Genomic DNA, 13,145 nt, shown 5'->3' on the forward strand with positions numbered 1-13,145 from the left:
CGTGCTGTTTCTTTTCTGTGTAATTCTATACAATATAGAAGTACAGCTGTGTAACACGCTTACAATCTTACCCTCATACCAGCAATCTGTGCGATCACTGCGGTGGCGGTAGCATCGGCCCCTTTCCTAAATAAAATCCAGCGTAAAACCCTCGTGTAATTTCTTTTACCAAGACAGCTCAAAATGCTGGAAATAGCGTTTCAGAGGGTCTAGATTTCAAAATTTTCCGGGGGAGCATGCCCCCGGACCCCCCTAGGAACGTCGCGCCTTCGGCGCGACATCTCGCGCCTACGGCGCTCGATAGGATTTTCAGTAAAAAGTGGGGGGACGGAAAATGATTTCGGGCTGGCTACAACCCTGGCCTAGATTATTGTACAGGTCTCCCTCCTGTAAACATATACTCAGTACAGAACCAGTACGATCAATAATATAGTACGTGCCGCTTCAACTGTCACCAAAGGTTGTTTCTAGCTACTATTATGCTGCCCTTGTTTACACTCGTACGTTCTGGTTCAGTGCACCGGTACATTTGATTTTGAAAGGCCGAACAGGTCAATCCTCTGCCCTGCCCACTTCGGGCCCTTGAAAAAATGCAAGAATGTGTCCTACACGCAGTCTGTCGTTTTCTTGTTGGTTGGAATGCTAATTTGGTCGGACGCCTGAGATCATTCTATTCAATATGAAAAGTTGTTCCCACCGTTCACAAGGGAATCAGTCAAAATCGTGTTACTTAAATGATCATAACTAGGTCATTCTGTAGCTTACATTAGTCATGTAACGTTATAATGCTTCAAGCACTCAAGCAGATATGAGGAGTAGCGATCGTAACATTCTACCGTGCTATAAAGGTTCGTGTGCTGCTGATGCTTCATACGACGTAATTGTTTATTGTTATAGCTAACTGCACCTCGCACTACCTGTGCAAGGACATTTGACACGCCGAACCAAACGTGAGTGACCTGGCCGAAGGCACATTGCTACCGTCCATAAAAACGAACGAGAAAGTACAGCTTATGAGTCGTACCTTCAATGACTACTTGAAGATCAGTCCAAGCCGTATCCGCAGTGATTGCTATCGCATAATGGGAGTCTCCGATAACGAATCAAAGCCAACAGTTGACCAACTCTACTCTACTCTACTCTGATTTATAGGACACTGGTGAACCTACGTTGTGTGCTGCACGTAGTGAGTGACTGCAGGCGCCTACTAGTAGGTAATGACAGGGCGTCAGCCAACACCTGGAGGTCATTTGAAACTGGTTCGTCCACCTTGTATATAACCGGCAACGAATGACATGCAATGATAGATAATGGGCACCAGTAGGTGTCGCTGTATCGTTCTATCTAACAACGCTGAAGTCCTCTCGATGTTTTACGAAATCATATTAAACAAGATAACGTTATGGAAATTTGGCACACGCGTCTCAGAACACAGCACCTATGCAAATACAATATTCTCTAAAAGAACGTCGTACGGATTGTCCCGGTCTTCAAATTTTCTTTCAATCAAAAGCATGCCAATTTCTCGCACTAAGCTCGTTAGCTGGTGTGTTACGCCGAAGGGCGGTTATACCGACTATATAGATACAGATACAGATACAGATGATGTCTCAAACACCATACGAGGTGTATTGTCATTGGGTCTACGATAAACTTCCCCTTCACGAAACAACGGGATTTTGACAAAACATTCATACTGTCCGGAAATCTACTGTGCGACATGTTTGTGAAAGGGCGACCTCGTGTCAACTTACCTTTACTGAATGTTTCATACTATATCAATGAAAACGTTCAGCAAGCTCTAAAATTAAATTACGGACTGTGCATACCTTAATCCAGTGATTTTCGTCTACTTGTAGTCTCCAGTGCTCGACACCGCCTTCCAGCTCCGAAGCCGCACTGCCAGTGACGCTATTTCTTACAACATCAAAGGACGCGAAACCGAACACCTGAGGTCAAAAGGTCAACACCCTGTCCTTGAGGACAGCTCAAGTCCGTCAATGAAATTTGTAGGAACAGAGACGGAATGACAGAGTTTCGTCGTGGCAACACACACATCTGTACAAAGCCAATATATATCTTCAGAAATGACGCACTAGTATTCGGTTGTGACAACAGTTGGGAATGGGAAAACAGAAGACGAAAACGTACCATAAAGAAGAAGGACGAACCACAATTGGAATTCTTTTTACTACCTCTCTGCCCCCAAGGTTTGCTGATTAGATTATACCGTTCACATGCACGTCACTAACACTGGTGTCGGCACAACTTTAGGTCGACATTTCCTGTGCTTTAGGTCACGATTGTAACAACACAATTCCATTAGCGAATGGAATTTGGTCTGTTGCAATTGTGACCTGAAACACACAAAATAACGACATAAAGTTGTACCCAATAATGGCAGCGGCACGTGTGTCTATGGTATGCTTATTCGAGTGGGCAGAGGTAGTCAAAATAGTCTAACATCTTTATGGTTCCGCCTGTCTTGTTCATATGGTATGTGAAATTTACTTAGCATGTGGCTTTGCCCTCGGGGAGACCAAAAACCCTCATCAGCTATGTATCCAAGTATCTACTAGGCTCCACGTGTCACTGAAAATAGTAGAAATTGGTCAAATAGACAGATGACACACGGCCCAAAACCACAGTATGCGACATAGCCGGTCCCATATCATAAACTGTTTTTTTTTTGCCGGCCGACTCCTCTGGTGTGCTATTTGTTTATTGTACCATTTTCAGCAATGTATGGGCCTGGTAAAGACTATAGCTACATCTTACGAAAAAGGCCCCGTGCTCTTTAAATAGTCTAGAAACCACACGAAAGACTTTCGGCAACATACAATAGGTTTATTCTAGTCCACAAGCACATTATACATTAGATATAATCCGCATCTTACATCAATTACCATTGTACGAACGTTACAATAAATAGATCTTCGGTATACAAATAGTTTTTGGCACAAGCACAACAACAGGGACCTGACTCTATACATATACACAACTCATCATGGCGGATGATTACAAGTCAGCTCCAGCCGATCCTACTTATACGGTACCATAAGATAGTATCAAAGCTGGTCAAGGAGTATAGCCAGCCAAAGGGAATCAGACCGTAGCATACACACACCTAGGCCGGCTTCTCTTCGCTGACCAGCTTTTGATACTACATATCTTATGGTACCATAGGATTTGGTTGGAGATGTTCCTTTAAGCCCCGGTCACAAAGCGCGTACGATTCCTTGCGATTCCTTCCGATGCGCAGGATAATCGCAGTGCGACGTAAGTCGGAAGAAAATCGGAAGCAATGGTTTAAGTATATAAAGCCGTGGTCACAAAGCGCGTAGTGGATCGTACGATGAGGTCATAAGAGCGTGCCTGCGTCAATCGCAGTGGATCATAGTAAATCGGGGAGCGTCGTATGGCGAAAAATAGAGCTGAAATGGATTTTGAACATGTTCAAAATTTCGCTATCGTCGTAAGATTTTATTTGCCCCCATAGCAGAGTTCATTACGGCAATTTTTGTCTACTGATGAGGTTATAGATTTATGATTTTTTAGCATGTTGTGATGGTTTTAGTTTTCCCTGATATTGTCGATATTGACGAAAAGGGGAAATATATCAGTCGCAACTGCCACAGTCGCAACCAGAGAACAGCGCGCCACGCACAGGTGATGCAGACAAATTGTTTGATCGCTTCATGCACGTGAGTTTATAATTAGATCAAATCTCAGCTCTCGTCGGTCTTGGGTCAGTTTACCATAATCGTAATAACCATGGGGACAACTCGAACATAAAGGCAGGCTCTATGAGTCGGAAATATATATGATATAATTCTTATCATTTGATTTTTGTATGATGGCATCTTTTTGTTGATAGCATATCATGATCATGACGATCTTCGATAGAGCCTGACACGTAGAGCCGGCAAGCAGACCGAGATAACCATACCAGTACTCACGCTTGATTTGAACTTTTGCTTGTAATACTCTTGTTGTCATGGTCTTTTTAAATTTATTTTTACAGTTAAAGATATTATAGGAAGGTATTAAACAGCTATGTCCACATTTTGTTGGTTAAAGAAGCACAAAAGCGGTCAGACGGCTATACAGAAGAGACACAAGTGAAAAATCGTGCGACGCTGGAAAAATTTTGAACACCATCCGATGCGTTGCGATGGCTTGCGATGCTTACGATTTTCTTGCGATGTACTGCGCTCATCGTACGATATGCGGAATAGTCCATCGCAAGGAATCGTACGCGCTTTGTGACCGGGGCTTAAAGCATGCTCTGGCGTTCACTGATTTGAGAGTGATTTGGTGTACATATATTCGTCTCGAACCATCGCAAAAGTACAATTTGAGATAGATAAAAGCAGAAAAAGTGATTGAAATTCCTCGTAGGCTTTGTTGTTTTATGTCATTTGTATTCATATGCCTATGAACAGTATACAATGAGCAACACATCGCAGTAGATGGTCAAGATTTATCATGGGCTTTGGTGATTTAAGTTATTTCACGATCATGTTTTTGTAACAATGTATGTTGTTAACACAGTGAATGACGACATCTATCAGAATGAAACTGAACTGCAAGTAGCAACTGATCAGATACAGAAAGTTGGGTCTACCTTCAACCTTGAGTGAAAACTTAAAAGAGAGGCACGTTACACATGTTGTACACTGCGTAAGTATCAACTAGTCAGGCGTAGAATTTTATAAAATGAGGTATTTCATTTAAATTTAAACACATGTTTGACCAGATTGATTCACTTTTTTTTTTTGAAGGAACATATCCACTTTACAAAGGGTAAAGGACAGTCTGATCAAGTCTTTGCTTTGATTTATTCATCAAATTCAATACATGACCAACATGTTCATCATAAGATAGTGGAGTTGTTTTTTGTACACAGCTATCTTGTCAGCATCCACCAACATTTCAGTTTCTGTCTGCTGCCTTCCTCAGACCTTCTGAATGGATTTCGTAGGCAAGTAAGAATTTTAAAAATCTAGTTGTGTACAAGAAAATAACTCCACATCATATGATCTGCCGATGCGATGAAGTTATTCACTGTCTTCCATGTTCAATTTTTGGCGACGCCTCAGGGGCGGGGCAATTAACTAAGCACCCTTACACTAGTAGAGTATGTGGGGAAGGACAACCTCAAACCAACCGTTCACACTTCAGAAAAGACGCTGCAGCCACATGTTCCCCGTATAGGCCTAGGAACTTTATTCGAACCAGTACACAACAAACATGTTTCGCCGTGTGGCTTCCTCAGTGTTATAATAATTATGGGCTCGAATGAGCATAGTACAGCATGTCTGTTGTGTACTGGTTCGAATAGATTTCCTATTAGGCGTAAGATGTGAAGATGTGGCGTAAGTGTGAACGGTTGGCTTGAGGTTTTCCTTCCCCACATACATTCTTACACCAGTAGTTATCAAACGCCTGGCTATACAAAGAAGCTCATGACACTATGGCTGTCTTCGTGAACCTCACTCTCCCTGCTCGATTCTACATCCTCAGCGTCCGCCTCCGAATGGAGGGAGCTCTCGTAGTCAGTTCTATCTGACGTCATGTCCGTGACGTCAGAGGTGACGTCAGAGCCTTGAGAGAGTTTTAAGGTGCGAGGTACGATGGAGGGGCGCGGGGCCGGGACCGGCTTCTGCGACGGTCTCTGTACTTCGGTCGTCTTTAGGATTGATATTCTTGGAACTTTGATGCTTCCACTGGAAGAACGCGGGGTCGAGTTGGGGGTTGTGTGAGAACTGGACAGTGGGGATGTGAAAGGGGATAGCGGTATCCCTTGCAGGCTGGCTGCAGGAGAGGCGCAGGGGCTCTGAGAGGGAGTTCCGTTGGAGCTAGCGCTAGTGTACGGACTGCCGTAGTAAGGGCTGGGTACGCCGTGTACCTTTCTTCTCGGCACTTCGAGAAGGATTTTGTTCCCCTCGTAGTCCGTGGTTTGCCATCTGACGTCACTGATGGGGCTGCACACGTTGGGCAGCAGGGGCACCAGTTGTCCGATCTCCTTCACGCGAAACTGCATGATGGCGGAGTCGACGTGTTTTGGCTTCGTGTTGTCCGGCAACATCTTTAGCGCGAACTGTACATCCAATCCGGGCTGCGAATACACCACGAAACAGCAGAAATCCGTCTTTCTGACGTCCATGTCCTTGCGAAGGATCATCTTGTAGAAGCTGATCATGTCCTCCCAGTTCTGGCGCGAACAGAACAGCACGAATCGAACGTGTTCCGTCCCATAATGCACCTGGCGGGCCGCCCACAAGGGCATGTCCTCCGCGAAGGTGAAGAAGTCTTGGTTGTTCGGCGGATAAGGTAAGACGTTTCCAGAAGGCATGGCCTTGTGGTGGAATCTCCAAGGCGGCTTCTTGAAACACTCGTGGACTTGAGAAATCTTATCTCGAGCAAGTTCCTCGTGATAGAACAACATTATGGCGAGGGAGGGGTAACGGGGCGCGTCGTGGTTGTGGCCGTTGACGCCATTTTGAACGGCCGACGACGGCCTGCGTTTCTTGCGCCCCCTTTCGGCGATGCAGAACAACTGCAGGTCGGCGTCGAACCAGTCCAGGAGGGGTTGTAAGGTCCTGCGCGTGCGCGTGTTCTCGCCGGGGTCCACGATGAAGTGAATGGTGATCTTGTAGGGATCGCCGGAACTCTCCACCTCCCACATCTCATCTCCTGTACCTACGGAGGGGAACACAAGTCAATATTAATTGAATATCGACATCAGATCGTCCTTTAAAGAGAAGGTCGGGAAGACCAGCACTAACGTACATCGATCATACTCAAGAAAGACACTAGTGCTGGCCTAGAGGTTGACAACATACTCAGATCAGAGCAATGAGCCTGCTGCCTAGTGTCCACAATATGTTGTTCATGTCACAACCTGAACAAAGTCATTTCGACTCGAGACCGGATGGACCCGACTTGGCAAGCAAGATCGTCCTTTAAAGATCTTCAGAGGGGAAGTTATGATTTCCAAGCATCGGTTGGGGGCTACCTGTACTTTATCCGCCATTTACTGGCTTCCTATCCGGGGCCAACTTTGATAAAAGATTTTTTTAAATATCATCCTATAGTACTATGTACTATGTTATAGTACTATGTACCTTTGCACAACTTGTTAACTACATCAAGTGCGTTCTATTTTTGCACACACCCAGTTTTGACACGTAAATTTATTGTTCGCTACGCAAACAAGGTAAGTGCGTCTTTTGAACTTTCCTCTCACGCTTTCCCGAGTCTTTTGTGCGAAACATTTTGTTCTACGTCAGGTCAACATCGTCACAAAGGGTCCAACCACAACAAACTCGCATTTTTCGCAAGCTTCACCGTCAATAACCTAAAGCAGAAACTCTTTGATGTCTTTTGAAAGTTGAAACTCATTTACTGGACCCCATTATACAAAGTCGCAAAAACATTTTTGTCATGACTGCTCCCGCCTTTCACCTTGGAATGCTCGCACAAAAGAATAGGTGACTAAAACCGACGGATAATTTGTAAAACGTGCGAATACTTAAGTTTAGTTATTCCTATAGACAATCTGACGATATTCAAATACAATTCAATCTCTACACTGGTTTAAAAAACGGAGATTTACTTTTGGACGTTTCGAGTGATATCCACCACTCTTCTTCAGCGTAACTAGTAAATCTCCGTTTTCTTATCCAATCGTAGAGATTGAATTGCATTTGAACGTTGTTTAAATGGATGTCGAACCTTCATAAACGAATCTAACGATCTATTTGTCTGTTTTGCAGAACCCTTGTTCACAGGCGGCGCTTCGACATGAATAGACTATGAAGTTCGAACGTTGCACGCATGAACACTCACACATGCACGAAAGAATACTTAGACTAAAACGAAGGATAACTTGTAAAACGCACGAATACTTTAGTTTAGGTATTCTTATAGACATCTATATATCTAACTATCTATTTGCCTGGTTTGCAACACCCTTGTTCACAGACGGCCATTGGACATGAATCGACTATGAAGTTCGAACGTTGTAACGTTACGTATGAACGCTCCTACATGCATAAGTAATGCTGTCTGTTTTATAATTCAGCTGGCGCCGGTGCAATTTGGGATGACGAGACGTACGTTACCATAAAAGACGCCGCCTAGACTCCTAGTTATGGCGGGTTAAGCATTTGTCTTCTCCGGGAGAACAATCACCAGATCGTTATCTGCATGTACTATCATATCAATACGATTTATTGTACATGTTGGACTCAACGGCAAATCTGTTAACTATGTCGAGCAGTGTTTTTTAGATGTCGAATATTTTGAGTCATAATTTACTCGATAACATGAAAGCTAACAATGTACAGTTTGGTTTAGTTTGTGACCGACTTTGTCTACAGTTTTCTTTTTTAACGTCAAATTTAACTGTGTGAGCGTTCAAACAGTCCAACGTCAACTGCCTAATTGTGCTACAAGTCTGAACCATCATGAGAAATACGAATGTCTGGCACGGAAAGAAACCACGAGCGCTACTGTAGCACTAATTACCTGTGACAGTCTGCCCGCAATGGGAGGTAATGAAGCTTTTCTGTATCACCTTCCGTAATGTTAGAAGCCATTGCCAGCACGCGAGCTCGAGGGGGCGGCAATGGCATTCATTATACTTAGTCAAGATGGATTTTTAATGGCAGTGAAGGAGGTCACCCCATACGGGGGTGCCGGTTCGGGTTGTGTTTGTGTGTTCGTACCTATAACTCAAGATCCTTTTGATGGATTTGTATGACGGTTGATGTGGGTAGATATTAAGGTCCTAAAGATTCGTGGCAAATTTAGTCCCCTAGCAGTATTTTATTTACAATGGATCCGGAGTGAGCGTGATTCAATGCTATCTTGGTCATGATGATGATGATGATAATGATGATGATAATGATGATAATGGTGAATTGGTGATGATGATGATAATGATGTTGATGATGATGATGATCGCCAACCTTTGCCGGGGCTACAAGAGGGTTTCCTCGGTCACTGCAAGAATCTACATCCGCATAGCCAACTTACGGCCAAGAAATTGGCCAAATAGACAGAAAACACACCAGAGGAGCTGGTTTGCGGAGGAATACAGTTTGCGTTGCGACCTGGGGAGCCTGGTGCAGGCTAGAAAATGTTACCCTCGTCTTGAGATCAATACCAACCCTCATAACCAAATCCATACAAATCCATCAAAAGGAACTTGAGCTATCAGTGGCCGACGAAACACGCTTTACGTCTCTAGAGAGTTAATTCAAGACTGGACCACCATTGTCAAATTTTGAACACAGATTGTGCTGTATTGTCAAAATCGCTCTGAGCAGAAAGAAGATCATCAATTCCTATTACGTTAGTTTCACATTTGTGTCAAATCATGCTTTGTTTTTTGACATATCCCGGCATTGAGTTGATCATTAGACAGATTATCCCCTTATAATGACCTCTTCAAAATGACAAGTTACTTTATCACTGTATACATACTGTTATTTAAGGGGACATAAGGGGAAGTTGAAAACAGGTCTTGAATAGAAAAACGATCGTCATCAATTGTTTTGTCTTTTGAATCACTACAGACATTATTAATTGCCTCTTTGAAATGACAAGGTTATTTTCTTTTATTGAAATTGCAACAAAACAATACAGAGGGCATCTCACGTAGCAATGCTAATTTTGGGTGCAATCTACGTTTGATACATTTGTTTCTGGCGGGAAAACCTAAAATTGTGTATTTGATATTGAAGCGTTCATCGAACAATTTTATCTCTTTCGGGATCAAACAAAATGTCATTGTTGTCTTTTGTCGGACAAAATCTCATCAAACTTTCGATTATCCTCTTACCAATGACCTCACGTAAAGGTCAAACAAAATTGTCTTCTCGTGCATTCTATTGCGATTCCTAATGTGTCATCAAAACTTAATCAGGAGCCATTTCAATTTTTAAGCATTTCATTCATTTTGAGTGATTTATTCCATTACTAGCTTGGAAATAGCCCTAAGTGACTTTCCGGTATTTCAACGATGTCGTTTGTCTTCGTAACAGTATTGAGTTTGATCCTAATTCGTCTATTGAACGAGCGATGGCACCAGCTTCATCAACCGATGCGATCGTGCGGCGTCTATTGTGTAACTGTTGGGGTCATGACTCTGGGTATGTCTTATTCATACATTCTATAAACGTCTGGCAATATATCTGCGTGCTGAGGGTAGAAGGCACTATAGTACTAGCACTTGTACTTCATGCTTGTCTCCAAGCAGATATTTGGGATCATTTGGGGGAGTACATTTTCACGTCGTTTCAATGCATATCATTGAGATCGTCACGGCACTACAGATTCTTGGAAACAGTTCAAATTTGTATATTCAAAGTCAAAGACGATACACAAGAAGGCACCAAGCTTAAGCTCACTTGCTGAAAATAGAAATTATACGATATATCGGCTGAACAGGGTAAGTAATCTGAAAAAGCTGGTATCTTAAAATGACCGTTTCTACTAGTCAGATAACGTTGGTACATTATCCACCAGTTGTCCAATTTCCTCTATTTCGTTTACCGTACAGAAAAGCCTGGTTGAGATTTCTGCAAGTCGTACCTAGTTGAGATTGCAAAGTCGTACAAAAAACAGACGTTGGTACATCAGCCACTACTTGGCCAATTGCTTCTATTTCCTTTACCATCCAAAGAGGCCTGGTTGTGATTGTAAAACGTGGTACAAAAGTTGTACTTACTCTCCGTACTGGAAGACACAGACGACATCTTGCCGTTGAGAGATCCGCCCCTGAACAGGAAACACAACAAAACGGTGATTACCACTGGCACGGTGTGACTACAGACTAACCTAGTGATAACACACGGATTGGGCTATGTTTAATAACACACGGATTATGCGTTGTTTAAGCGAAGGGTAGCTAAGAAGATAAATTGTTGATTGTTTATACGGTTCTTCACGCCCCTTACAGTTTATACGTTTTCGTAACAACGCCTGTCAACAACATAACTTAGAGCAAAAGAGTCGGCTGCTGAAAATTATTAGTTTACATGACGTAAATTATTAGTTTACATGACATTAATTATTGTTTACATTACATAAAATGATACCTAAAATCCACAATGACATACATAACCTTTTGCTTTACCTCGTCCACAAGCAAAGAGGTACAACAAGAAAAGGTCCCACCCTCACAAGTACAAGAGTACAAGATGATTACAATCTGATAATATCAACGTAAGCATAGAGCTTTCGAGCATCACCTAATCTGAATATACCTAACCTTCTATACAAGATAATTAGTATGTCGAACACAATCTCTAAAGATAAACTCGGAAAAAGGAGATCGCCTGTAGGATTAGACTAATGTCCGAAATAAGAAGCTTTAAACCTCCCGAGGTGTAAACTCCTTTTCTTGAGGCGGAGACACGGACTTGTTCTAGTGTTCCCTGGATCAGGCGAAGGCGCGGTGTTAGTGTGGGGTGATCGGGGGCCAAGTCTAACATCACATGTACCCTCACGTCTCCACAAGCCGAGGTACTGTATGTTTATATATCTTCGCACGAGAGAGAAGGAAGTGGGTGGACTGATCATAAACTGGACTTATAGGGTGAAGGACTGAAGGTGGTAGTAAGTTAGAATTTCCGTTGTATGACTGTAGAAAGCCGCTAGGAGGCCTATTGTTGAACTTGATCTTCACTTTCCAGAATCCTGGGAACCTACCAAATATTATAAGAATCCATCAACGTACAGCTTCTTGCGTTATGCTTTCCTCACACGCACGCACGCACGCACACACACGCACGCACACACTCAAGCACATAGAGACACACAAACACACAAACATGCGCGCAAGATGTAAAGTAAGGTCAACAAATCACATAAAACCTATGAAAATTTGTTCTTCTTTATATATAAACCAGAACAGGAGATATCAAAAATAGAAGTTCCGCTGCAGTACCTTAGAAAGACGCTAGGATGCCCATTATCTAACTTGACCTTCGTTATCCTGGCCCTTACCCACCTACCAAATATTACCAGGATCGATCCAATGCTTCTCGAGTTATCCTGTTCGCAGACAGACAACCACGGTCAAACCTCTGGTCACCCAGTTGTCACAACGCGGTAGCAGCCACTGGTGGAAACGGGCTATATCTACCGAATTACCGGTACAGGTGACCATGAGCTATTTCCGGAACTGATGTAGTGAGATGAGATCACCTGTAGATTACCCCAGCAATGATGCTATCAGCGCGGGAGTGCGCAGGTAATACTGAGGAAAATGGGCCAATTTTCTCCGACCTTCGAAAGGATGGGGTACTTTGGGAAATCGTTTAATCACAATTCAGAGGTTATGAACGCTGAGCTTTCGCTCTACTAATGTTTTGTAGCATGTATATGTAGTGTTATATTGTGATAGATTTATATAGCATACCTCTTGCTGTACATATTATAGGCATTTTCATACCCTAAGACAATGATTTGCAAATACAATGGAGTTGGAAATCATAGCAATTATCCTTGTACATATAACCAACCGTAAAAGATATTACATAAATTATTGACAATGACAATAATCTTTATTGCATATTCCTGCCCAACATGGGCTAAATGCATTGGGTTGGATAACTTAAGTTATTATTATACCATAATCCAGTGACTGATGATGATAATACAGTCAAAAGCAAGCGTTCAACTGGCGCGCTTAAAACTTTGGCTGCGGGCATTCAGGAGCAAGTTGAAATGCTGAGGTGAAAGTTAATTAGATTTTCCCCAACCCCGTGCCAGTACTATCCGAAATGAGATAGGGAAGGTTGTTGAAGGGTCAATGCGCGCTTTGTTCTTTCCGTGCTCGCTGGGTTCGACATGTCATGAAAATATCTGCGCAATTTTTCTCCTGCGCACTGAACTGTCCGGACAGTTTTGTTCCGTTTCAGTAGTGAGGGTTTCCACGGGTCGGGGATCGCAGTGCTCTTCTTATATACATAACACACCCGGACGCGTGCAATTATCGTATCTTTCCTTACCTATAGGGAAATATCACTACTTCAAAAGATTCTCTACTTCTAATAGTTAAGTTAAAGTCATTCCAGGATCAAATACATGCTATAGGGCGGCGCCCATCTGCGTTTCTGTAGTCCTGG

At 42.9% G+C, this 13,145-nt stretch overlaps 1 protein-coding gene across 3 annotated transcripts in view; it reads right to left on the reverse strand.

Annotated features, from left to right (window-relative positions):
• Positions 1-4,790: 4,790 nt before the first annotated feature.
• The window catches only part of LOC118428148 (protein FAM124A-like), a 29,178-nt gene continuing 20,823 nt past the window's right edge, over positions 4,791-13,145 (reverse strand). For all 3 annotated transcript variants that reach the window (XM_035838140.1, XM_035838141.1, XM_035838139.1), the window contains exons 2-3: positions 10,742-10,791; positions 4,791-6,705 (exon numbers count right to left, since the gene is read on the reverse strand). In XM_035838140.1, coding sequence (XP_035694033.1) covers positions 5,453-6,705; positions 10,742-10,769 — 1,281 coding nt within the window. In that variant the 5' untranslated portion in view covers positions 10,770-10,791 and the 3' untranslated portion in view covers positions 4,791-5,452. The remainder of the gene's footprint in view (positions 6,706-10,741; positions 10,792-13,145) is intronic.

Source organism: Branchiostoma floridae, chromosome 12 (assembly GCF_000003815.2).
Source record: "Branchiostoma floridae strain S238N-H82 chromosome 12, Bfl_VNyyK, whole genome shotgun sequence".
NCBI classification, from domain to species: Eukaryota; Metazoa; Chordata; class Leptocardii; order Amphioxiformes; family Branchiostomatidae; genus Branchiostoma; species Branchiostoma floridae.